Source organism: Oculina patagonica, chromosome 9 (assembly GCF_052425735.1).
Source record: "Oculina patagonica isolate OP01 chromosome 9, crgOcupat, whole genome shotgun sequence".
NCBI lineage: Eukaryota > Metazoa > Cnidaria > Anthozoa > Scleractinia > Oculinidae > Oculina > Oculina patagonica.
The window spans coordinates 7,907,068-7,934,804 of record NC_135766.1 but is presented as its reverse complement, the minus strand read 5'-3'; the positions used below and the strand labels follow the sequence as shown (position 1 = coordinate 7,934,804).

Sequence of the window (27,737 nt, the reverse complement as noted above, 5' to 3'; positions counted from 1 at the left end):
ACGTTCAGAAATAAACCAAAACTGAAATTTTGTACAGCCATTTTATTTACATTACAAAGGGATAGAACTTCGCATCGTTGACAAAAATTGGGAGTTTTTAAAAAGTCATAATGAAAATTTAATACTTTTAATGGAGGTATGTTTCGACATAATTATTTAGCCTGATTATTAAGTTTCTTTTTGTAACGTACAAAATTACACTTAATATAAATCAGTGACTTACCACCCCGATAAACTAAAGTGTTCGCGTGCTGTGCATATGCGCGCTTTTCGTTTTTTTCTTTTTAGAAATTTCGCGTCAGCGAAAGTTGGGTAAAAGATTAGAACACTTAAGGTGGCTGGCAACGAACTCCAGCACTTTCCAGCTCTAATAGTTTAATGGGGCAGTTCTATCATCCTTCATCAGTTGACGCTACAACAGTGGTATGAACGAATGCCCAATCATTGTTGAATGAATTGTGCTTATCTTCTTGACATTATTGCTTACAGTATAGCCTGTCAAAAATGGCCTTTGTTTTAGCTTTAAAGGCCAATAGCTAAAAAAAAAAAGAACACGATGCTCCCTATTTTTATTTATTGGGTAATGATCAACATGTTACGATAGTACGACTTTTTGCAAAGTTAAAAGAATTTTTCTACGGAAAGGATTCTCATCCATACTTAATTTTCAAAATTAAGTAAGCTCTAAAACCGCGGAGTAGAACTTTTAAAACTTTCCAGAATGTTGTATCCTAACATACAAATTACAATTTGATAATAAAAATAGTGGGTCGCCAAGATAACTCTTTAGTTTATAACACTTCAAGCTTAAATAAAGGAGGTGTTTTGACAGGTTAAATTGTTGCTATGATAACCTTTTATCACAAATATTACCACAACTTGTTCACCAATGATTGGGTGTTTTTTGTACCAGCATCAACTCATAAATACTGGTAAGGCTGTTACATCAACGTATAAGTGGTGGAAAATGCTGGAAACCGTTGCCACCCACCCTTAAAAAAAATCACTATTTTGACTTTCAAACACAAGTCCTTAATTTTCTTTAGTGCTTAACGATAAGACGCGGACAGCAACCAAGCTTTCTAAATATAAACAGCTGCGTTACTAGCTTCTATAAAGCTGGATTTTCTTTCTTTTGTTTTCAAACTCACAACATTGATGCCGCCTTTTTAGTTTTGTTTATCGCGAAAGAAAACCCATACATTTTAAGGAAATTCCAGAAAGGGTGCTGAATAATACATGATTATGACTTACAAATAACAATAATTAAGAAAGCTTTCGAGTTGAAATTATTGAAAACCTCCCCTGGTACATATCTTATGTCTGTTTCTCCTGGAACGAAATACACTCCGCCAATTGCAATTGTTTTTCGTTTTTTCTTTTTTTAAAAAAAAAAAATCATCAATCCATCTCGGACGACATAAAAAGGAGCACTTTGTACCCTTTTCTTTACTCTTTGCCATATTCGATGTTTGCCTTGTGTTATAAGAGTTCTCCATATGCCGTTTTTATTTGGTTTCTGTTTGTGACTGAATTCTCCTTGTTATATTCCTAAAATGTTACAGAAATGGCTTTTCCCTGCGAATTTTGTTACAGGGGTCACAATTCGTGGAATGGCTTTACTTTGTCTACTTTTTTTTCATCGATATGACTAATTGGTGATATAAGAGCTTCATTTTCTTCAGTCAATTATACACTTGATGCGGACTCCCACTACGCGTGGTTGTCCGATTTTGTCAATCACTCGAGTAATCATTCGTATTATTACAAAACGAATTGGACTCCACTCAGTCCTGTTACTGTTACTTATTGCAGAAAAAAAGTCGACGCGATTAACTTTGTTGTTAGGTGATTAACTGCAACAAGAACCAAGTTCATCTACTAAACATGGAAAAGTTCCTTCGATAATTTTTAATCTGCCTATACTGAATTAATTAAAAAACTTAAAATAATAGCGATCATCTTCAATCTATGGTTTAGCTGTACAGTTACAAGTGAATGCAGATAAAACGAAGTCTAAAGGGACTGAGGGAATACCGGGATTCTCTTCCAATTCATGTTACTGTTATTATAATCTTTTGCCAGGCTGATAAAATATCGTTTGTTATACTGGGTGCACGTGCTTCGCTAATAAGAGCTTTACTGTATATCAGACCTCCACTGTACAACTTAAGGATCAGCAAAACAATGTTTCAGAAATCTTCCGAAAAACAATTACTAAAATATGTCTATAACTTCTTGGGTGCGAAACAGTTTGTTGTGTCCCTTCAATAGGCCTTATGCATGATAACGTCATTAGCTCAAAATTCACCACCAGGCCTCGTTTACGCGAATTATTCTCAACCTTCAGCCACCTTCATGCAGTTTTCACGTGGGTATTCTTTTCATCATTGCTGCTTTGGGAATTCGTTCACGATAAAATTTACAAGTTTGCACTTCGAAAGCGAGGCTTGGTGGTGAAACTAGCCGGTCTGACGCAAACATATGCATAAGGGCTATTAGTTTCTGCAGGTTCTCATTCTAATTCATTGTCATTCCTTTATGTAACAAGACTCAATCAATAGGTTCTAGATCCCAAGCTTAAAATAACGACTGCTTTGTATCTATTTGGCCGTACAACAAAACAACATTTTCTTGGGTGAGAATTTTTCGACAAAAGGAACAATGCAAATTTCCATCACGCAAACGGAACAGAAACAAGCGGTTCCTTTTGAAAATTCCCGCTTTTGATAGCGCGGCGAAGAACCTGTGTCTAAAAAAATGATGGCGATCGAGAGTGAACTTTTCTACTTCCTCTCCCTTCTTTATAAAGCTTTGAAGAAAGTTCAAGGGAAATTAAAGAAGAAACATCCTCTGTGCACTCGACAGGAATTTCGGATAATTTGAATCGATTCAACGGGTAAATTTTAGCGTTCTTTGGTTCAATTGTTCACCTTGCTCTGCGAACGAACGGTCTGTTTGTAGCAGATGGAACAATGAATTTCCGGTCATTCGGGAGAAATGGAAAAACAGTAATACCTCCGAAGTTATTCCATTTTTCAGAAAAAATTCCAGTGCCTGAAAGGTCTGTTCCAATTGATTTTCCACCGAAACAGCCGGTTTTTCCATACAAAAGAAAAGCGCTCAGTAATTACTGCCTGAGGCCTAGTTCAGACATCGTGCTCCTGCCGTGCCGAACTAAATTCAGGAATTAAGTTCGACAAAAGCACGGCAGAAGCACGGCGTCTGAATCAAACGTTTGAATTGACTTCGGCAAAACAATTTAGTTCGACACGGCATGTCGTGCCGCACGACTCTGGCACGGCAGCGGTTCAAACATCGTGCTTTTGCCGCACCAAACCAAATTCAAAAATTATCCTAATGTATTTTGGCGGGATTACGTTGCCGCGAGGAGTTACGAGGAGACCCGAGAATAATTCTCCATTACGGAGTATGCGCACAACCTCGTTCCCAGGGTCTTCTCCGTTTTTAGCCGCCATTTTGAAAACGGAGAAGACTCTAGTTGCATACTTAAAAGTATGCAAATTGAATTTTATTCTTGTCAAACGGCAAAAACCATGGCGGCCAGCCAAAGGAATACAATAAATATTTTTCTGCTAAAAAGCACGGCGAGGATGTTTCATTCAACGAAGTAGATGACACTAATGACAGGGAGCAGGGCGAAGAAGAAGCTAGCGGGTCTGAATCCGAAATAAGCAAGTTTTCGGAAACTAGTCGGGCATACAAAAAAACATTCGCCGTACTCGCAAAAGGAAAAGTTTTTTTTTTCTGTTGCTTTTCTTTGAGTTTTTGCTGCAATTTGGAAAACGGCGCCATTTTTGTTGGATCACCGCTGACTAACTGTTACGTAGATTCAGTACTCCTGAATTTGGCACGACTCTGGCACGACGTCTGAATCAGAGTCGTGCTTCTGCCGTGCTACAGTCGAACCTAATTGCAATTTAGTTCGGCACGGCAGGAGCACGATGTCTGAACTAGGCCTGAGTCACCGAAACGGCTAAAGACACGCTATAACTGAGAAAGGGGAAATTTGCCAGGAATAGAACAATAGGCAAAATAACAGAGCTCCAATATCCACGAGAACTCTTTCTGTGATGTTAATTTGTTTTTATTACCTGTCTGGTTGATGTTTTATCGAAATTGCTGAAGGCGATATGACAGGTGCGTTTTCGTGAATTGGCCTTCCGTTCACACGCATCGAAGCGCAAAACAACTCAACAGAGGTCCACAGCAAGATCTTCGAGGTTTTAAGCCAGACCACTTTGAAAGAATGTAGTTTTGTAAAGTTTTAGTTTTATAGTACATAGAGTGCCAGATTTTTTAGTAGTCTTGTTCTCTATTTAGTGCTACCCTTTTTAAATTTACTTACTTTCTCACCTGCTTGGTGACACCAATTTGCCTACCAAACGTACAATGATTTCAAAAGAATGAAGGGAGAATTTCAGGACAATTCAAAGCCAATCATTTTAAAAAAATCCGTTTTCAGACAGAAACGGTTGTGGCATGGACGGGCAAAAACGAAAAGTTCAGACGCGTTTTATTGGTGGAAAATATTTCGTTTTCAAATGAAAACAAAAACGTGGTATACTTTTGGATGGGGTCCGAGGTGAGCGGGTTGAAAAACGTTAATTGCCTGAGCCGCATAATAAAATATTGTTTTTCCAAGTGACACGAAAAGAAATCATTAAACACCCACCCCTGCGGTGTTTTATAGTCGGAATATAGGGTAAATTGCAACCATTTATATCTAGTCGTCAACACTTTAATGAGCAGTTACCTAGTTACCTTGTTAATTGTTACTGTCGTAAACCAGGTTTTGTGTATGAGGTAGTCTGGATCAAAAAAGGCTAACAAATTGTACCTTTCGCGATGAAATCACAGAAAGTAGTTTAAATTCGTAACTTTTTGTAAACCACGTTAAAAGCCTATAGCGAAAACCAGAACCTTTGGTGAGTACGTGCCTTCCTGACGCATCAAATTAGCAGCTGGAACTTGCTCAAACAAAAAATCATGAATACTCACCCCAATACTGAAGTGATGAAAATACTGGCTTGGGACGAACTTGTCCGAGTTGTTGTACTTGTCAGATGGGAGCAGCTCACATGAGATTCTTCCATTGATGTCATAAAATGCTGCCAGGTTAAAGGAGAAACATGACGGTATGTTGACACATGCAAGCCCACACTCGCTGCTGTTCAGGACATAGTCTGTACCAAGACTTGTGATGTTCAAGTACGAAAACTTGTGGGCCTTAAATTTGGCAAAAGCAATGGCATTGTGAGCATCTCGGCTTACACCTTTACCACTTGCGTCAATAACTTCTGGCGTACCTGTGTTGATATCAGACATAAAAAGGAATATCATCAATACAAACATTCAAAAGGATTAGACGAAATGTTTGCAAAAGAGTAATTATTTATACCTTTTGAAGTTCTTGCAGCGCTGAGAAATATGATCAACGCTAGAACGTTGGTGAAACGGAGGAGAACTAGATTCATATTGCGTCCTATGTTGTCACTGTGTAATAACTCTTCAGTCACGAAGACCAAGTTCAAACTCGAGACAAGCTCAATTTTTGGCATGGATTTTATCAATTTAAGCATGTCTCACTAATGTTTTGTATGCATCCCTATTGGTGCACGCATTTCATGTTTTAATATGTGACGTACTCTGACGTGATTGGTCTTTGTATGGATTTAACGATCTTGGACTCTTTGTAATCCCATATTTTCTTTTAATAGATCACAAAAACAATGCGACGTTCCTGTTTGTAGTCTAGAGCAAATTTCTGACAAAACGGACAAATGTTCTGCGGGGGCCGTATGTCCTGAGAACCTATGAACATTTTAACCACTATAGAAAAGACTGTTTCACTGTTTTTAATTTCGTGTCAACGAGGGAGTTCTCTAATACATTATTCATATCCAAAGGAATACTTTATAAACAAACAGCACTATTTTGACTTTCCAACATACATTCTGTTACGTAAGAATGGAAGTTATTCAAAATTTTCTTTATAGTTAATCGTAAAGGCGCAAAAAAACAAGCTTCCTTGACATAACCAATTAAATTGTTGTGTTACTAGCTTCAGTTCTAGCTTGTTCTATAAGGCGGGATTTTCTTTTGTTTTCAAACTCACAACATAGACTCGATGTCGTAAGTTTGAAATGTTTGAGCCTTTTTATTTTGGTCAGTCGCGACAGAAAGAGCTCCAGGGCGCTAAATAATACACAATAATGACGTACAAATTACAATGATAAAGAAAGCTTTTGAGTTGAAATTATTTATTGAAAACCTTCCCTCGTACACATTGCATATAAGTTTATCTTGGCAGGAAGCACCGCTGACTGTTTTTCGTTTTTTAAGGGAAATTTATAAAGCGACTTCGTATGAAATAAAAAGCTACCAATTTTTGAATTTTTGAATTAGAGTGCTAATACTGTGATTTAGCCTCGAACTTTCCAGCGAATTAAGCATCAAGGATTAATCAAGATAGCAGGGCTTCGACATAAACGGGTCTGCGTCAAATTTCATTGAATAATTAACTATCCACCGAAGTGGAGGTGGCTAGTGGTGGATATTAACGGAGCCTAGTTTTTCTCCTCCAAAGATTTTAATTTTCTCGTGCGCGTTGCTCGAAGGTGAATAGTTAACAATTATTCTGCGAAATCGTTCGAAATATCGCCTGATACTTAGCCTACGAGGCCGTAGGCCAAGTTGGCTAAACTCAGACGACATTCCGCAAGATTGAGCAGGATAATTGTTTTATTATTCAACATATTATAAACGAAACACATTTTGCAAATAGATAAACTGTAATTAAGCAGTGCTCTACACGACTTCGGACGAATCTTTGCAACCTACGAATATCGCAGGATATCTGTTATGTACGGATGACAGATAACGTCAACATTTTGGCTATATATGGGCAGCGCGCCTCTGTTGAAAAAAGGATATTTCGAGTTTGAGTAGCCAATCAGCGCGCGCCAAAAGTACTATCCACTGTTTTAGTATATACTAATTAAAAACAGTCATCAAAGTCATGGCAACATTTTTTTATAAAATAGAAACAGGTGGATTTGTGATTAATTCGTGAGACCGCAAAAAAGTCAAAAACAATACCCTTTCATTACAGGGTTTTGTAATATGCTAATACGAGGTTATGTTATTTCAGTGCGGTTTCCCTAATGGTCGCGGGTCGCGGGTCGCGGGTTTCAAGTCGCGTGTCGCGGGTTTTATATAAGTCGCGGGTTTTGAAAAAGTCGCGGGTTTTGAAAAAAGTCGCGTGTTCTTAAAAAGTTGTGAGTTTTCGATAGAAACTATTTATTTCTCAGTAAAATTCATTCAAACAAATTTAAACTCGTTTTCTTGGGAACTACGTTACAAAGTAGCCAATTACTTTGCGGGTTAAACAATCAAATTACCAACTTCGGAAAAAACTCCCCAACTTTGGTTCGGCTGAACTTCCCAAGTTTGCAAGTTGAGGAGGAACAAGACATGTTGCTCGAAAGTCATGGTCATGTCGGAAATTCAGGTGAAGAAAACATGGCAGCAGCGGTAATGTTCCAGCGATTCCAGTGGCTAGAGTTACAAAATATTTTGTTGAAGTTGAAGAGCCTGACGTCGTTTCGCATGAGCGATCTGCCGAGAAATAAATTTTACGTCGGCTGAAATTTGGTCAAATTCAAATTTTTATATACAGCAAATACATCTTTCAAATTTTTGTGAGGCTTTTACTTCAATGTCAAGTCTTCTGCGTTTGTAAACCGAATGAAACTGGACGGCTTTACCGATCTTCACGTGGAATTAATTTTATACAAATGCGAAAGAGTCAGACAAATTTAAATTAAAAGTCGCGACACGTTTACGGCTCAATTCTATTTTTATGGTACCTGTTTTCTTCCGATGGTTTAGCGAAGCAAAACCATTTCTGTAAACATAACTACAGAAGGGTTTTTAAAATCTGCGCCAGTTAAAAATATTTTAAAGAGTTTTTGCCACAGAATACTAGTAAAATATATTTATCAACCGTACGCGTTCAATCATGAATACTTTGGTTCAACTTCATGATCGCTCGCGCGCAACGTTGTTTTCAAACTTAAAAGCTTGATTGCAAATCATGCAATGTTTGATACCCAATTTGAACATTTTTTTTTTCAGGACGTGATGCAACGGACGGTATATGTCATCCTTTTACTTACTGTGGGTCAGAACGTTGATACCGACGCCGTGCTTGTTCAAACAACTATTTTGAAACTCGAGCAGCTAGAATCGCTGAAAAATTTCTGCCACCACTTTGTAACGTGTCTCGTTCCTCCTCAACTTGCAAACTTGGGAAGTTCAGAAGTTCAGTCGGCAAAGTTTGGGAAGTTTGTTCCGAAGTTCGCAATTTGATTGTCTAACTCGCAACGTTACTTCGTAACGTAGCTCCTAAGAAAATGCGATCATTTTTAAACCGGCGTCTCTGCAACCGGTTTAAATTTGTTTGAATGAATTCTACTGAGAAATTAATGCATTCTATTGAAAACTCACAACTTTTTAAAAACACGCGACTTTTTTCAAAACCCGCGACTTTTTCAAAACCCGCGACTTATTTAAAACCCGCGACACGCGACTTGAAACCCGCGACCCGCGACCCGCGACCATTAGGGAAACTGCTGTAACCGGGGTCACCCAGACAAAGTTAACCAATCACAAAGCAGAACGGAAACAATAAATTTCAGCATTTTTCCTTCGGCCAATGAAATGTCGAGTACAGAACAAAGAAATTTCAACTTCTTCGTTCGCTACGAAAACACATCAATGCTAAATTTAAGCTGTATGGCGCTGGATTTTCAACTAACTTCGATTGCATCCCTTTTGAGCTTGAGTAGTTGTGACAGCACAAGTTGGAAAGTAAATATCAGCGACATTAATGAAAGAGGAGTTCGAAACTGTGTCAAAACAGGGAAAGCAACGGCCATGCCATATGTCTCCAGACGTAAAAGTGCGTGGCGGAGTTCGCTCGTGACAATTTCAAACAATTTCCTCTACGGCATCAACCGGAGTTTTGGTAGTACCATTTGGAAAATAAATGCACGTACGTAAGGCCAGCAAAGGAAGACATTCTAAAGTGCATAACGTACCAGAGATAGCGACGATGAAAACATTTTTTTCACTTCACACAATAAAATGTCAGTTGAGTAAAAAACAGTAAAAAATCATTTTGTTCACTTGTGGAGCTATTTACTTTATATGTTGAATAGAGCGTTAGCTAGCGTTGACGTTTCGATTTAAAATTTGAGTAGTTTCACATGCTGTACAAATGAATGTCATTTGTCATGCAAGTTTTCAAGAATCGATTTCAATCTCTGGTGAAAGCAGTGAACGCGATGGTCGTTTGTTTGGACAAACTGTGTGGCGGAATTTGACTCTCGGAAAAAGTAAAACTTTATAGCCGGCTGTTTCAGCGTTTTCTCGCAATTGTAACAATGCAGAAAACAGAACACATTCCAAACAGTAACCTGCGAGCAGGCTCTCTATTCGGGGGCAACGTGAATATTGAACTGCTCGAGCGCCGAAGGCGCGAGTGCGTGGGCGAAGCGGGCACACCGAGGGAGAGCCTGCACGCGCGCCATTGAATTTCAAATCCGGCCCCTCGAAATGTGACAACTTGTTGACAACTCGCTACGCTTCCGGTGTCAATATATCGATCGAACGCTCGCGCGTTTATTTCGAAAAAAGTTGTAAACAAAGAGAGTGAATGTTACTGTATCTGCAAGTGTACATTTTTGGTAAAATATGGAACTGGTAAATCGGTTCGCATGTAAACGGAAAATTTATTTGAAGCGTCAAATCGCGATGGGAGCCGCGGACAAGTTATGACAGATGTACAAACAAATTGAAAAACAATTCGCAATATTGTCTAGTTTGTCCAGCCGTGTGTGCGATTCCTGTCCCCAAAAAAATCAGAAAATCGAACTTAACTAGTGAGCATCACTCTGCGAACGGCATTTGTAAAGCTGCTTTATTCTCCTGCGCGTTTCGTCCGACTGTCGCGGACTTCTCAGCCGGTGCAAATATTAACTGCGAACTGACGCTCGTAACGCCGGTTAAATCTCGCAAAGCAACACAGTTCGACCCATCGATTGTCCCTCCTTCACCTGGTCCCGGGCACCTGGCCTTCAATTGTGCTGGAAAGTGGGCATATTACTAAAACGATAGTGTCTGAGAGTCGCTCGTAAACTTTCTTCTCCACCATTGCCACTGCAAAGAGCCCGACGTTACTAATCGAACCAAATCGAACGTTCGATTAATCGAACTTACTCGAACTGAATCGAACTGTAATCACGCGATTAGGTTCGATTAAGTTCGGTAATCGAACAGAATCGAACTCTCACAAAAAATTTTGAGTAATCGAACTAAATCGAACGTTCGATTAAGTTCGATTAGGCTCGATTAAGTTCGACTGGGTTCGATTTGAAAATCATGGAAAATGGATGTTGATTAAAAAACAACGATCGTAAAATTCACGGTCTAATTACATTTGGCTGCAAATGGCGGTATGTTCCCAATAAACGGGTGTGAATACGAGTGTCACAGGCGCGGTTGTTTAGCCCAGAACAACGAATAAATAAACAGAAAGGAAATTGATGTCAATTTTATTACTGTTTGTCGCTTATTTCTTCACATTCTTTCAACGTGTTTTGTACTCCAATTTGATTCAAGTCCGCGAGCAAAGAAATAAACGACAAAATCGTACTGAATCTACAGAAGTCGACGTTTGCTTGCAAGCGACCATAACACAGGAATTCACAGAACAGCAAACATTGAGCGAAGAAGACAGACTAGGAAACGACCTAGCTGATGGCTCAGAGAAGTTGCTCAACAGTGTCCTTAGAACAGAATGCCGTTTTCAAGTTATTTATTTTGATTCTAGACGGCATCGCTTGCTAAAGATATTGATCATTATATTGTTTTTTCTAGCCACCTCTGTAGATGTGAACATGTTTAAGTTCATTGAAGGATTTTTTGCATGTGTTAAGCTGTTGAGCGACCTTTTATGTGCTGAAATCGCTGAATTTTTTTTAGAGATTGCCATACTGTTAACGACTCTGTTGCTAATTTTAATTGCTTTCCTTGCAAATATGGCGGTTTCATTTATCGCACGTTATCTAGATCTCATAATCTTAAGTAACGAATTCCGCTTTCAAGGACGGGTTTTTTGCAGTTAGGTTAACTTATGTCAAATAACTTGAAAACAGTTTTTTAGCATTGTTTCAGTTTATAATATTTTGCTTGGGTTATAGTGTGCGCAGCTGACGGTTTTGTTGGGGAGCGAGTGAGCGGCAAGGTCGCTAGAAACAATCGGCAAAGTGAAAGAAGGCGAGTCTTCGCAGTAATCTCCCACGCGTGCTTTCCGACGAAATCGCCAGCTACGCAGACTACTTGGGACTCCATAGGTTGATAACATGAAATAGAACTAGAGTGAAGGAGGATTTATTTTCTATTGTCTGTTGAACTTTGCGTTTCGGGTTTTTTTGCCGAAAGTCCATAAATAAAAAATTTATTCATTTATTACTGTTACTTAGACAGACTGTTCAATTATCTGGTTGTATGAGGGTGAATTTAAGATTTGTCTTTTGTGTTCGATTAAGTTCGATTTGGTTCGATTAGTTCGGAAATCGAACGGAATCGAACTCTCTCACACAAAGTTTTGGGTTCGATTCTGTTCGATTATCGAACTAATCGAACCGAATCGTTCGATTAAGTTCGATTCAGTTCGATCAAGTTCGATTACCGAACTGTTCGATTAGTAACGTCGGGAAAGAGTTGAAATACATGTATGAAGCAATTGTCGTAACCGGTTTGCATAATCGCAAAAACATCTCGTCCTTCTAGAAGATAATTTACCGCATCTTCCTGTTCTTGTTTTAAGTTAAGGAGATCGTTAGAATCAAGCGAAAGTTTCCAAAATGCTTCATGAACACTTCTGAACGAACTCGCGTGCCTATTCACGGACGCCGGCCGTAGTTGATTTGTTGATATGGACGCTGGTTTTTCTCGCATTAATTGAGCCTGTCATTTTTGACCAATCAGAGTGCTGCGTTCGTGGACGAACGCGCCGGATTTGAAATTCAATGGCGTGCGTGCAGGCTCTCAATTTTAATCGCAGGCTCGCTTCGCTCGCCGACTCGCGCCTTCGGCACTCGCGGGATCGCGCCTTCGGCGCTCGAAGAGTTCAATATTCACGTTGCCCCCAAATAGAGAGCCTGCTCGCAGGCTATCCAAACAGGAACATCGGAAACGTTTTCATTACTAATGTTCTTTAAACTTCATCCATCTTTCGACGAGCTAAAGAGCAAGACGGATCGAAATCCGCCAATCATAGCCCACTAGCATGACCTCCTGAACTTGTGGGTCATTTGCATGTAACCAACAACGGTGGTCGGGACTTTTCTCGGAAAAATCGAAGCTTCTCTGCCGTACAAATGAGCGACCAATTTTAAACTGTTTAAAAGCAAAGTTGAGGTACTCGAGAGAGCCGACCGGCGGCTAAGTTTGAAACAATATTTCAAATACGCCATACACTTCTCATCATCCAAGACCAGCAACTCGACAAGCTTGTGAAGGAATTTGTTTCGAAAAGAAATAAATTCAGATAAAAATAAATAAATGAACAAAGAATGTTAGTGTTGAAAACATCACTGATTTAATTCCTGTTCGGAATTTGTCTTGTGACTTGCATTGTTTATACAATTGCAAGAAAAACTGAAACAGCCAGCAATAAAGTTTTATTTTTTCCCGAGAATAAAATTCTAACAAACGTACGTCGCGTTCACTGCTTTCACAAACCGATTCTTGAAAACTTGCATGACAAATGACATTCATTTGTACAGCATGTGAAACTACTCAAATTTTAAATCGAAACGTCATCGCTAGCTAACGCTCTAGTAAATAGCTTCACAAGTGAACAAAATGATTTTTTACTGTTTTTTACTCAACTGACATTTTATTGTGTGAAGTGAAAAAAATGTTTTCATCGTCGCTATCTCTGGTACGTTATGCACTTTAGAATGTCTTCCTTTGCTGGCCTTACGTACGTGCATTTATTTTCCAAATGGTACTACCAAAACTCCGGTTGATGCCGTAGAGGAAATTGTTTGAAATTGTCACGAGCGAACTCCGCCACGCACTTTTACGTCTGGAGACATATGGCATGGCCGTTGCTTTCCCTATTTTGACACAGTTTCGAACTCCTCTTTCATTAATGTCGCTGATATTTACTTTCCAACTTGTGCTGTCACAACTACTCAAGCTCAAAAGGGATGCAATCGAAGTTAGTTGAAAATCCAGCGCCATACAGCTTAAATTTAGCATTGATGTGTTTTCGTAGCGAACGAAGAAGTTGAAATTTCTTTGTTCTGTACTCGACATTTCATTGGCTGAAGGAAAAAATGCTGAAATTTATTGTTTCCGTTCTGCTTTGTGATTGGTTAACTTTGTCTGGGTGACCCCGGTTACAGTAGCCGCACTGTAATAATAAACTACTTCAAAGTCTGTAAAGCCTGGAGATGTTTCGAAAATATTGCAGTATAGTTATACATTCCCCATGAATTACCCGTAACTGGCATCAATTGAGTGCTGAAGAGGGAAAACTCATTTATTATTAACAGCCAGTACACTTAAAACCAAACACGGTAAAATACGATAAGGTCTTACAAACAGAATAGAGATTATAGCCATCAAGGAAATTTGTACCCGTCATAAAATTACAGACTTTTAATAACATATTTCCATGTAGAGTTCTGGGAGGCCATGGGTTCGATTCCCATCCGAGACTCAGTTCTTTTCTTTGTCCCACGCTAGTGACATAATGAACATTTCATCTTTATCATAATTTTTCCAGTTGTGTTTTTTTGAGGTAACTAAAGAAAAAGAATTTATGAAAGAGAGGGCTCCCATAAACTTGATTTAAAATGTCCGTTCTATCAACTTTCCCACATACCGGCCTAATGTACTCATTTAAATATTGATAGTTTAATAGCAAAACTCGTACGTTATGCCAAAATAATAAATAAGCCTCCAAGTAAAGAATTCGGGAGCACTAACTAATATAACAGCAGTTATCCTTTTAGCAATTTTACAAGAGCAAACCGGTGTCTTATCAATAGAAATTCCACCAAATGAAAGTCATTTAAGCTATAATCGGGGACCATTTGTAAGTTAAGTGAAGAACTATTGTCCTTTAGGCCCATATTTTAAATAGACGTCTGACATACACCAAGAAGATTGCGGTAATATTAAAGTGGTGTTGTAAAGTATTTGCATAACTGCAGATGTCAAAGACCGTAATAGCACTAATAACAAATACAATTAATTGCTTGATTGGGCGGACAGTGTTGTTGAAAGATGGAGGAATTTTGTCACTTATAGCATGCAAGAAAGTTTTTTACGTTTAAAGCTGGCAGGATACTGATAGCATGTTTTCTTAAGTTTAACATCCAAACATTACAGTACACGAGCTTCAAATGTGCAGAATATTGACGCTTTCGGTTTTATTTGTCCAAGGTCATTTTTTGTTACCACGGCAACCGGGCCGCTACTAAAATAAACTTATGATTCAGTTTTTTTTTTGAGAGAGATTGCCGGATATTTAGCCAGTGGAGATTTGTCATCGCTTTTCCACAAGGAACTCGAAAAAATAGTGAGATAGATCTCTCTATCTTTAACTGGGTTTTGTATTATCTTCGCAGCTCTCCGCCCCCAACACGTATCTCTTTTACATTGATACAATATGAGAACAAATCGCCTCCATTTGTATTTTTGTCAAACCTTGCGCGCGAATTGTTTCAGCATTGATTAGTACCCTTGTTCGGCAACCGTATAACTGTTTACATACTCAGGTCAGTTAATACTACATGTGTTGCTTTATTTCTGTCTCGTAAAAAGCTTTAAGAGCACATTGCTAGTTACACCTCAATCATTTTAGGACAGTTTAAAGACGCTTTGAAGATACAATACTTTATTATAGCTCCTCCTAAAACGGTCTTTCAGAAACTAATTTACATAAAAAAATATGCAATCGACACTAATGACGACACTATTTTACAATTTTTGGCAGTCGTCAGTGGCATTACATACCTTAAAACACTAAAGGTTTTTTTATCATTCAACACCTGTAAGTTCTGTAACAGTAGACTTTCAAAGCCAATGGCCCCTGTTAGGATTGGTTAGACCATACTATTCATGGGTTAATATTTGAAAAGGATACAGAGTGTCAAAATATTTAGGTGCATACAAGAATACCACATGGTAACACTTTCTAAACAACGATATGAAAACCAAAACAAGTTCTACAGTCGTTGGATAGGGAAAGATAGTCAAGTCTGTCCTTGCTATTGCTGCTATTGTATTTGGCTCAAAGCGAGTCTCAACCAATGCGAAGGGCATTCTGGTCCGCTAAAAACGAGGCTCTACCAGAGCGCAGAACATGATTGTGGTCCGCTGAAAGCGATGTTAACAACGACGGCATGAATTGCTGCTTTCGAGTGGCCTTATTAACGGAACGGTTAATTTGTGCGTCTGAGATTATTCAACGGGAGCTTATTCAGCGGATGGGGGGGGGGGTGGGGATTTTTACATTTACGGATTTTACGGTAGAACACAATCGTCAACATGCAACTTGAATAAATCCGAAAATTCGGCTGTCAATCATGCAGATTTTAAGAGGTACAGATTAAAAAACCTCGCAGTCGTCAAAGATGCTGAGTTAAAAACCCTTACTTGTTTTCACATAATCGGATTGGCTAAACGGCGGAAATTATGCCTGGCACCAAACGCAGCAACTTCGACCCAGGGCCCTAAATCACAAATAGGAAGGAGATTGGGAAAGAGTGTGAGAGTTCACGTGTGTCGATGTTTGGTGTAGCCTGCGTTCACGTGCATGCAATGAATGTGGACTGAACAAGCAGCTATTTCAAAGGTGTTTCGTTCCGGCGGGGTTGTGTTGTGGGGTGGGTTTGTGGTTCTTTGGGGTCCTGTGTTGTTGTTGCCTTTGCCGGTGTGCTCTTCGTGCCCCCCCTCTCCTTGGTTCTCGTCCTCTCGTCCTCCCTCACTCGCCCTTCTCTTGTTGCCGTTCCTTCGGTGGGGCTCCACGGTCGTCGGTCTTTCTCTTGCTCCCGCGGCGCTCCCCCGTCCCCCCCCCCCCGCCCCGGGCTCGCCTCTCCCCTCCCCCCCCCGCACCTGCCGGGTCCGCTTCTCCTCCCCCGCGCTCGCGCCGCGTCCCTCTCGCTCCCCCCTTCCGCTCCCGCCCCCCCCCTCTCCCCCCCCGTGTCCGCGCGTCGCCCCTCTCCCCTCCTCGTCTCCCTCCTCGCGCCCGCCCCCGTCCCCGCCCCCTTGGGCCCCGGCTCTCGCCCCTTCCCTCGGCCGCTCTGTCTGGGCCGCTCGCCCCCCCGCCCCTTCCTCGCGCCTGGTCTCGTGCCTGTCGCTGGGCTCTCCCCGCTTCCCTGTCGTCGTCCCGCTCTTCCTGGGATTCTTCCGTGCACCGTCCGTCTGTGGCGGGTCCGGCCCCCACTTTTGTTCACATCGAGCCATTCCGTATCGTCTGGGACGAAAAAAAAAATAGCGAAAACACGAGACAGTCCGCCACTGCATGTTTTCTAACAGGGGACACGTGACTGAATGATAATCTCAACATTACCGATGACGTGTTATCAGTTAGAGATTTAGTTTTCGTCGTTTACCATAGCTGAGATTTGTTGCTTCCTACTGCGAGGACGAATACATAGATGTTTTGATCACTTCTGGAATTAAAAAGTTTGCGTGATGTTTATGGTGTGATTGCACGCAAAAATGTTTTGGCGAAATCTTCATCTATAACATCACACGTGCAACCGATCAAATAAGACATGCACTTTAAAACGTCTGAAAGACGAACACAAAGTCAAGTATTAAAGACTTTATTTAATGTGGCTGACATAAAACTAAACAGGTTCATGAAATTGCAAAGACTGGCTCATGAAGGAAACAATCATGAATGCCAGAACAGGAATAATATGGACCCTAACGGATACCCTTCAAGATCTAGACTTTGCGAATGACATTGTGTTGCTCGCGCATCACCACCAAGACATCCAAAGGATAATAATGACGTGACCTCAATCGGCAGACAGGTCGAACTCAACAAAAACAAAACTAATGAAGATCAATGCAAAATTAAAATCAACCAGTTATTGTTAGAGACCATATCATCGAGGAAGTAGAAGAATTCGTCTATCTGGACAGCAAGATAACAACCGATGGAAATTCTGAAATTGACGTTATACACTCGTATTATCCAAGGCAAAAAGGGTGTTTGCAAAATTCAGACCATCTGAAAGTCTTCAAAGATCACCACCGAAACCAAACTAAAGATTTTCAAAAACAATGTTCTTTGAGTCCTCCTTTATGGTGCAGAATCCTGGAAAGTCTCGAAATACAAATGTCATAATTGATAGATGTATTACAAACAGGGTGTCTCAGGAGTTTACTCAGGATCAGGCCAAGTGCCATTTCCAAAAACAAAAACCTTTAACGCAGAACGAACACAGCATCACTATCAGTTGAGATTAAAAGGAAAAGGTGACGGTGGATAGGACACATCAACACAATGGCCCCAAATGCCATCCCCAGGGTAGCCATGAGATGAACCCCTGCAGGAAAGAGGAAAAGAGGACGCCCCAAAGTGACATGGAGAAGGTCAGTGGAAAAAAAATGACACAGGCTGCATGAACTGGAGCCAGATTCAACGGTGTCTCCGACAAAATGGCATCGTTGGTAACGGCCTTTTTTAATATTTGGGACGGAGAGGATTAAATAAATAAATGTAAGAAAAAAGGAAGCTGCCAAACCTGTGGCCCTAGTAAACTACACAACTGAAAACATTCTGCTGATGACATTTCTTCTCAGTTTTGTAAACCATTCCATTTTCACTAACTTCCAAACTTCTAGCTAGTTTACAGAGATTTACTTTCCAAAATCTTTCAGTGACACGCTTCAAAACATTTTATCTGCGCTCGACGAGTTGGCTTCAGCGTACTTAACAATTGTCAGCCAATGAGAACAGGCTCACTAACAAAACGTGTTGTTTTGACCTTCATGCAAGTGATTACAAAAATATCATTTAAAATGTTAGCACTGTAAGCATTTTACTTCTTTCCAAATGGAACATTTTAAAGCACGCAATTTTCAAATTCGCACTGTTACAAAGTTAACGGTAAATGAACTTACAGTTTGCAGCCAATAAGAGATCATATACACTCTTAGCTGTTTTATAAATAGATATTCGAAAGCGTCATAAAAGGGCTCTCCCCTTGCGTAATAAATGGTTCCCAAATTAAGCACCATTTTGTCCTATTACGACACTATCATTTTATTTACCGCTAGCCAATCAATCATAAGAGTTGATAAAGGGGAGAAAATCGAGCAAGTGGCGTGAGTTACTTTCTCGTGCTACGCAGTGGAAGCCAGGGCCCATCTGAAGGCAGAGTTGTTGTTCATCATTCTTTTTACTCCAGGTATAGCTTTTGTTCATTATTTAATCTGCTTTAACTAATAGAATACGTACCAATGGATGTGTCACCCCTAACTTAGTTTTACAGTAGACCTGGTGCTTTGTAGAATTGTACAGAAACGAAACACGCATGCACGAGCGGCCCCGTTGCAATCACGACTTCACGCGACCAGTTTCACGCGACCAGTAATTAGGTCTCCTCAGACTTCCCTTATGAAAAGTACAACATTTTAATTTTGTTTAAAATCTTGTCCCCATAAACTGTGCGTAATTCAGCTGAATCTATTTTGAGAAAAAGGTTTTAATTAACCTGAATCGTGCGGTATGAGTACATGTACACTCGGTAACATCAAACTGATGCAGGTACGTTAACATGAAAGATGTTCTGCTTCTGTGCAGAGTCAAGTCAGTCCACACAGACAGCTTCTGTTTTTGACAGAAATAACAGAGTATAAAAACTGTTGCATAACTAGAAGCAAAAGAAATTCTTAAAGAGCAGGACCACTGGCCTCTCTTTTGCTTAACGTGAAGCCAAGACGTTTCTGAAACCATGAGTATTACTCCATACTCCCCTTCTCCGTGACTACCTCATATCGCTCCCTGGTAAGAATTGAAGGTTGCTTTGACCAACTAGAATAACCATACTTTTGGCAAATAAGCTCAAATAGTTAATTCCTTAATTTCATGGACAAGATACTACAAGAACAGACAAATGGAATAAAAGTACAGCGAGCCCGTGGCTTACTCAATTTGAAGAAGAAATTATGAAATACTTCTCTTATGTGCTTACAATAATTCTGAAACACTACCTTGAGAAAAGTTAATTTAACAAATAAAATACACTTTGAAATCAACCTTTTAACATTTGTGCTTAGTAGGGGTATTTGACGATTTTTTTAGGTTCAGTTGGGTCCTAAATAATCGAAATATCCACTGATCACTTCTCACAGAAGCGCATTCGTTCTAAGCTGTTCTGAGATGCGCTCCCGAGTGTCCTTTGTTGAACAGAAAACGAGCAATAAATCACTTCTTTCTCTCTCTGAATGCGCTTTTTACTAAATTGCTTGCAATTAAGGAGATCAAAGTTGTTGCTATTTTAATTGAATTTCGCTAGTGTATGCCGTGAGCGCCGAAATGTATACCATTTCTGTGGATATAAACTCACTTAATTGTTTGCTTAATACAGTTATCGCGATCTCGCAGGATAGTTATTTCAGTCCTTTCAATTTGTTCCAAGTCGAGAAATTCAATTTGTTCACGAGCAGTGGTAGCATATTGATTCAATAGCCATACGAAGGACTGCGCATCTTTACAGAAACAGATGAAATGACCGAAGGAACTATGGCCTCGCACGTCTGCAGTGTTGTCGCATGTGCTATGTTATCCGTATGTAACAGAATGCTTCGCCATCAGTAACCCGAAGAACTAAATAAGCAGCATTCACGAAAGCTTGGCATGTATAATAACGCTCTTCCAAACCATTTTCATGGACAATTTTAAGCTTTCGTTTCTCTTCAGTAAAATGCATGGACAAGAAAATATTTTAGTTGCAACTTGATTGACAAAAGAAGGTAGCGAAAATACCCACATTCCTTCACAATGGCATCAATTTGCACAAAGTCGGCCATAATCGCTCTGATTTCAGTTAGTCTACGTTCGCTGTACAGATTATAAGCGAAAAAGCAAGGCAGCACTTCGCTAGTTACTTGACTCGTTTGTGGAAAACTGTTTTCAGTTCCATTTAATCTGAAACCAGCTTATAAAGGCATAATACACGACGCGTTTACAACATATAACATCGCAGCTCTGAATTGCGCAAAACAATGAAGACTGACCTGAAAGGTCTTCTTCGTGCAACTACACCCGTCAGTATATCGGAATTTACAAGTATCCATTTACCTGAGTTCAGTGCAAATCATGCGCTCGAGCAAAAATTAAAGTACTTTACAGCAAGAACAAAAGCTAAATGCATCACTAGACCGACAGGAGTACCGTTCAATTATAAGCCGTTAACAAAATATCAGAGATGGCGCACTTAGTCAACATCTCCTTGGTGAATGTAAGGCTCTTCGGATTAGCATTTTCCAAAAGAAAAAGAAAAATTCAGGAGTTATAGTAGTTAAACAACTGAAAGAGAATCCTTAAAAGAAAGAATTTGCAAAATATCACCAAAAACTTGTAATTTCCTGCAAAAACTCCGAAAGTCGATAAAGCATTGTATCAAGCCATGAGCGCCATGAACCGTCCGCTCGAGTCACAGCTCGTACTTCAACGATGTGTTCTGGAATTTCCCGAAAGGTCCAAGCTTCTTTCTGTTATTTAGTGTAATTTTTTAAATTGCTTGATTCTTCAGTGCCCAGACAAGGAGAAAAATAACATATTTTTTCTGTTAAAACTGATCGACTTAACTCCGTTTGTTTGGTGTAAATAGGTTGAAAGATCTCGTTTTCGCTCTTACCTGTTTTCATTCCTTCGAGTTCTTCGATCAAGCAAACGTTTACCAAGGGAATTATGAACAAGAAACTGTTTGAAGCTCCCATGAGTTCTTTTGTCCAAACCCAGGCAAAAGGAAAAGGTTCATTATGCAGTCAAATGCACTAAATTGAGCTCGCACTAAGAGAATTAGCTAGAATTGAAACAATTCACCATTTCTTTTTCTCTAATCCATTTTTACTTGTCAGTAAATACTTCAGAAAAAATCCCTTTCGGCGAAACGGTTTTTTCTTTTAAGACAATCATTCGTCAGGTCAACTAACGCGAGAAAATCCCGGCCATTCACAGTAGCTTTTCATATACTAGCTAGGCCATAGGGATATTTATTTCAGTCCTTCTATTTTGAGATCAAGAAATTCAAAAATTTGGTCACGAGCAATGATAATATATATTGTTAAATTCAGCCGCCATGAAAGACTAAAAGACTTTGCAGAAAGACTAAAAATAACCGAAGGAACTATGGCCTCAAATTTCTGCAAGTTGTTGTCGTTTACGGAGTTTAAATATGGTATATTGTCAACAGAACTCCTTGCTTTAGTAAACTAAAGCTGGAGTCGCTTAACACGTGCCGCAACACTCATCTTAACTGAACCATTTTCATGGCAATTCCTACTTTCGTTTCTCATAAATAAAATGCATGGACGAGAAAATATCTATTTGCAACTTGGTTCACACGAGAAGATAGCGAAAATATCCTTATTAGTCTTATTCCTACCACATGGCGTCAATTTGCGCATTATCGGCCAAAATCGCTCTGATTTCAATTATTCTACGTCTACTGTACAGATTATTAGCGAAAGACCAAGAAAGCATTTCGCTGTGGAAAAATATCTGCAATTCTATTCAATTAAGACCTCATAAAGGCAGCACATACGACGCGCTTGTTACATGTAACATCATAACTCCGAGTTGGTTAAAGCAATGAAGACCGACCTAAAAGGTCTTCGTGCAACAATAGTACACCCGTCGGCACATTGACCTAAATTTAGGACAAATCAAGAGCGAAAGTTAAATGCCTCACTACTAGAACGACAGAACTGTCGTTCAACTATAATATTGAAGCTAAAGACATTAAGGAAGTACAAGCTTCCGACTGGAGTGAAAAATGACCTAAAAGGTCTCCTCGTGCAACTCATCTGTAGGCAAATCGGAATTTAGAAGTTTCCATTTACTTATATTCAGTGCCTTATTTTTCAAATTATTACATTTGTTTTAGACAGACTAAAGTGAACGGTGATCGTGGGCTGAAATAGCCGACATGAGATATTTAAAATAAGAAACAATTGCTTTAATACTCAGAAGAAAATAACATTAAGACAAAAACATCAGCCATGTTCTAACAATCTAGCCAGGTTATTTCTTTGTTGTCGTTTTTGCCCAGCTGCCTGCAATAGACTTAACAGTCGATCTTGTCACTTTCTGATCATACTGTCTCATGTAACTCATCCACAAACAGTTACAGTATGCTTAAAGACGAATTCACAGAACTTCACAAAGGGCAACACTATTTTGGAAATTCAAACAGCATATATTTCAATGTCCGGAAAAAGTAAAACATTCGGTTCAAATAGGAAAAAGCTATCACGAAATCCTTCTTCTCCCTTGATATGACACTGAATATGACTAGTACTGTGATTTAATTACCTCACTTTTTGCCTCTGTGGAGCAGCTTTTTAGTACAGACAGTCAATTTTATTAAACTCCCCGAGCTCAAAACATTCTGAGCAACTTATGGATCACTTCTTGGATGAACCGTCCACTTGCTGTCAGTGAAGACAGTGAAGTAGTTGTTTGGACCTGCCAGTTTAGTCGCCGTTTTGAATCCCCGCGCTTCAAAATGTCTTATATATTCTTCTCACAATTGAGCAGTGTGTTGTCGTGAGATGAACAGAAAATTCGTTGACTGAGCACAGATAAGTGTTACTCGGATGACAGTAACAGCCATTCAGGCAGATGATCACATTATCAATTGCATGCCTTCATTTCCTTTCTCTGTGAGAACTTTCAATCAGTCTCTGTGGAATCTGTAACCCAAAGACAGCCTAACCCGGCCTCGAGGCTTACCTCAAGAATTACGCATTACTCAGTTTGATGTTCGCTGGCTCGAGGAGTAACAAACTCATATAATTTCCTGAGCACCAATGAACAGCTTCCCTGCAATCTCCGATCGTTTCAGTTATGTTGAACAAAGGAGGACGCAATAAACAGATTTTATCCCAAAGAAATGTGGCATGGCGAAAGCGTCTTTTACCTGACAAGAAACAGAAACATTAATCGATACTTTTAAATTTGCAACGAACGATCAATTAGCCTCTCTATAGGTAGCAGACCCCGGTAAAGAAAAAAAAAAAGAAAAAAAAAAAAAAAAAAAAAAATTTTTTAAAAAAAAAAAAAAAAAAAAAAAAAAAAAAAAAAAAAAAAAAAAAAAAAAAAAAAAAAATATAAATTATGGATATATATATTTTAATAAAATTTTACCCCAATTAAAAAAAAAAACCCCCTTTAAACCCATAAAAAAAAAACCCCAAAAAAAAAAAGAAAAAAAAATAAAAAAAAAAAAAAAAAAAAAAAAAAACCGTGAGTACCTATAGAGAGGCTCATCAATTTGTTAAAACAAGCAGTGTATGCGTAAAAACACGCAGTGGGTGTAAAATTACTGCAAGTGAATTATAAACTGTGGTCTGCATTCGCGAATGGCCGGATTTCTGTAGCTTTCACAAATTGCAGACCTACCTTTTATCGTCTTAAGAATTCCTTAGCTTTCTTTAGCAATACGAACCAAGCCAAAATTTACTCCAATTACTTCTTGCTGCTTTAGCCGTTGCAGTAACAGTTATTACGGAGCGGAATACTTCGCCCTGTAGCTCGTGGGAGGAGCATAGACCATACGCAAAGTCACACCATTCAGAACGACCTTAGCCTAATCTACAGCAAACTTTTGCCAATCCGACGATGCGGAATACGTATTGTTTTTCCTGACCCACAGTTGACCTCAGTGCATAATATAATACACTTCATAAAGGTGACTTCAAAAAGAGTAAAATATGATACTGGTTGTTGATTTTGTATTTGACCTACACCTCATTCAAAAATACTGACCAGAAAACTTATTCAAGTATCCTCTAAACGTAATCCTTTAATTCAATTTAACATCGTCACGAATAAGCAGAAAAAAGAAACCACAACGTCGATCTTTTCCACCCTCAACTTTCAACTTTCAATTTGCGGGTTCGAGCTAAAAAATGCGATGTTGTCACATGATAAACACTCGTGCAACGTGATATTTGCAAGTTCGCCTTTTTAGTTATCATTCAAACCAAGCCGAATTCTTAGTTTTTTTCAGATATTGCCCCTAAACTGCTTTACTTCGTACGAACATGTACAGTTTAAAGTTGCTCGGCCTTAAATCTGAGATCAACATCTGAATGTCAGACGAACATGTTTTAGTGAATCCACTCACTAGTCTCACTACATACAGGCATTTCATTTTCGTTTAAAATATACACTTTTGCATGATTCCTCTGTCGGCAGTCGTGTTTTAGTTCTATGAACATTATTTGTTACGACTGTGTCCCGGCTTGTACACAGAGCCGCCATTTGTTACACGCTGACCTGAAAGTGATCACGGTCTTCGTTTTTTTGCGGAGCGTGCATACGGGAATTGTTGTTATAACTCACCCACAATGGCAAAGGCTTTTTTTAGGAAAACATCGGTTCGGGAATCAAAGCACATCTTTAAAAACAATTATAACGACAACAAGAAGTTTTAAAACGTGTTCCAGCGCCGCTGCATATCAAGGCGTTTGATTCCGACGCGATCTGAAATGCTAGATTTAGTTTCTATCTCACAGTACTTCATCACAGACAATTGTTGCAGTCATTCAGCGTTGATTGTCCGGCTAGGCCATTTCCTGTATAAAATATTCCTTCTGTTTCGTCGTTGCAACTTCCACGTCTATTAAAATCTTGCTGTTAGAGTATACTTTGCAAGCCCACAGTTGTAGAATATAGCCTTGTAAGTTACAGTTGATTAAAATTCTATTAAAATTGATTAAAATAAGGGATCTCTAAATTCAAGCATCTTTTTGCTTTTCTATAGACTCCCTCATCACTTGTTTTACATGAACCAGCTAGTTTAGATATAACACAAATATTGTATTAGGTGAATGGAAGCAGTAAAGTTGAAAGATGAAGCCCGTTTCGAACATGAAGAATGAAACTTAAAGGCATTCACGATGGCCCCTTTTTGGCCCTTGATGTCATTATCGCTCGCATCATTGACCAGCCATCTATATTTCAGTCTTGTTCTGCTTAAAATGGTTTTAAATTCGAAGCAGCGATTTTGCTTCGTTAAAACCGGAAGAGTGTTCTCCATCACACCAAACAGAAAGGTCAATGAGTGAATGTGATCGAAATATTTGTTGTATTGTTAACTTGCTGTCTTTATCAAACCTTCTATTCGATATTAACAAGGTCCATCTCGATTATTTGGACGAGAGAGGTTTAGACACTTCGTTCAAAGATGTTCCCAAAACAAAGGCTGCAGCAATTCGAAGTAATAAGTACACAGCTATTCAGTAAACTCGGCTGGCGTCACTTTCACTGAACACAGTAATCTAGTGGCCGTTCTCTTGGCACATTTGGATGTTGTAAATTTGGCTTACAAACTGATAAATTTTACAGCCATCTTTGTAGGCCATTAGTTGTTGTAGCTTTATTCACATCAGTGAACAGCGTAACTGCAGTTATTAGTTAGTCGCACGAGGATGACATCTTCCTCGGCTCAATCATCACCACGAGTTAAGTGAAAATTGCCATTTAAGAATGATAGAATTGCTCTATTTCCATTGAACTTGGGCTTGATAGAGAGAGCTACATACTCATTTCGAACACAACACGCTTTCCGTCGAAGTTTGCAACCACAGTAAACGAATGCTCTAATATTTTTGTGTGAGTTCAGCGAAGCGCCAACACAAGTTGTCTGAGGCACAGCAAAAAGACTTCTCGTGAATTCTTTGGGACCAGCGCATGCTTCTGAGCACTGGGAAAAAAAATTCACAAAAGTTCCTTTATTAATCTGTAAAAACCGGCGTTACAGTTGTTAAGTTACAAAAACAAAACTGGCGAAACAAACACGAGTCATGTCGACCCAAGAAAAACTCAACTCATTGACACGCACACAAAACATTCCAAGTATTTAATTGCATTTTAACAGTTTCAAGAGGACACACACAAGAGAACGAAAACAATGTCCCTGTTAGAAGAAAATATTAGTCAAGCAATTACTAACTAATTATCAATGAGTTGTCTAAATTTAAGTCAATCGTCTTCTGTTCCATTTTAAATGGAAGAGAGGACAATTGACCTGAATTTGAACCAACACGATTTGTTGTCGGTGGATATTTTCCAAGATTTGCTGCTGTATCATTTGTGTTTCTCGTACTGTCGTAGCTGTTCATAAATAGTCTAGCGTTTCTATTCCGGCTCAGCTTGCCAGGAGTCGTTGTAGTCAGCAGAAGAAACCTCCTTTACAAGATTGATTGTCACTGTTGCAGTTCCTCGTAGTTGCTTAAGGAAGCCATATTCTCAGGATATATGTGTTTCATCGTTTGTGGTGTAATAAGACTCGCTCGCTGACTGGTCAGACAACGTTTCCATCATGCCAGTCGATATTCATAGCAATGAAACAAAGAAAATAAGGATTTATAGAGGTCCTGTAGCCGTGGCAGTCCTTGTTAGTTTGTCCATATTCGTTGCAGGGTAGTCACGTGTTTCCAAGGCTTGTCACGTTTTCCGCTAATCAAATGAGTTTCTGGTATTGAAGTTCATGCTCTACAACGTTTGTCGCTAAAGGTGTCAATCTCTACCCTGTTTGATGTAATGTTTACAAAACCAAAGCATTAGGCGGACATTCGGGCGAAGCTGTTTTCGGATGTCCCAGTCTGGCAGCCATATTGATTGAAATTGACTCGTTCAGTTGCTGTTTGCACCATCAAAAAGATGGCTGGTTCATCGTTAACGAGGCAAGCAAGTAACCGCCAGCAAAAACACTGCAGCTGTAGCTAGCCTGCAAACATCAACACAAGATATTTGTGAGCTTCTTTGTATAAACTAATAGGCGCAGTATGAAACATCAACAATTGAAGGTCACGAAAACAACATGAAATTTGAACGTAACGCAAATGAAAAGAGTAACTGCACGTGTCTTATTTTTAATCACGTTGAAATTTTTAAGCAGAGAGACCTGTTAGATAGCACGCACTGGCAGTACTCAGTTCTCAACTGTAAATTTGTGCTGATCACATGTCTAGGTAGTACTGAGTCAAACTTGATTGCGAATTAATCAGATGTACGGAAACGTCTTTCCTGAGGTTGCGTGTTTGATTTTTAAGTCTGTTAGTTACAAATCGGTCCGCATTTGCAAAAATATTCACGTACACGTGCCAGTAAAGTCACGTTCCGACCATTAACACATGCAGCGTGCAAGAGAGACCCTGGGTACGAGGTCAAACTATTTTCGGCAAACCTTTTTCAGCCAATCAAAAGTACTCTAAAGAATACCGGAACTCCAGAACTTCTTCTTACTCCTAAGTGTCAAGGCCGGCTGAGTTAAGTTTATTTTATGAAGTTTCCTGGATTTGTCGATAGCTGTCCCAGTAACTCGAGGGTATTGAAATACTTGGTTCAAAACAGTATCAACAGTTCTAAGGTC

The 27,737-nt window shown here is 39.4% G+C and overlaps 1 protein-coding gene and 1 long non-coding RNA gene across 5 annotated transcripts in view; both read right to left on the bottom strand.

Annotated features, from left to right (window-relative positions):
- LOC144665726 (uncharacterized) overlaps positions 1-27,737 on the bottom strand; it is a 121,880-nt gene that overhangs the window by 12,678 nt on the left and 81,465 nt on the right. For 2 of the 4 annotated variants that reach the window (XM_078527019.1, XM_078527022.1), the window contains exons 1-2: positions 5,423-5,572; positions 5,023-5,330 (exon numbers count right to left, since the gene is read on the bottom strand). The exons of 1 other annotated variant lie outside the window; for it this stretch is intronic. In XM_078527019.1, coding sequence (XP_078383145.1) covers positions 5,023-5,330; positions 5,423-5,498 — 384 coding nt within the window. In that variant the 5' untranslated portion in view covers positions 5,499-5,572. Of the gene's footprint in view, positions 1-5,022; positions 5,331-5,422; positions 5,573-27,737 lie in introns of those variants that run through there. One more of the 4 variants, XM_078527021.1, reaches the window with a different exon arrangement.
- Positions 22,292-27,263, bottom strand: LOC144665562 (uncharacterized). Its single transcript, XR_013572979.1, has 2 exons — positions 23,759-27,263; positions 22,292-23,276 (listed from the first exon to the last, which is right to left on the bottom strand). It is a non-coding gene; the product is annotated as an uncharacterized LOC144665562 (long non-coding RNA).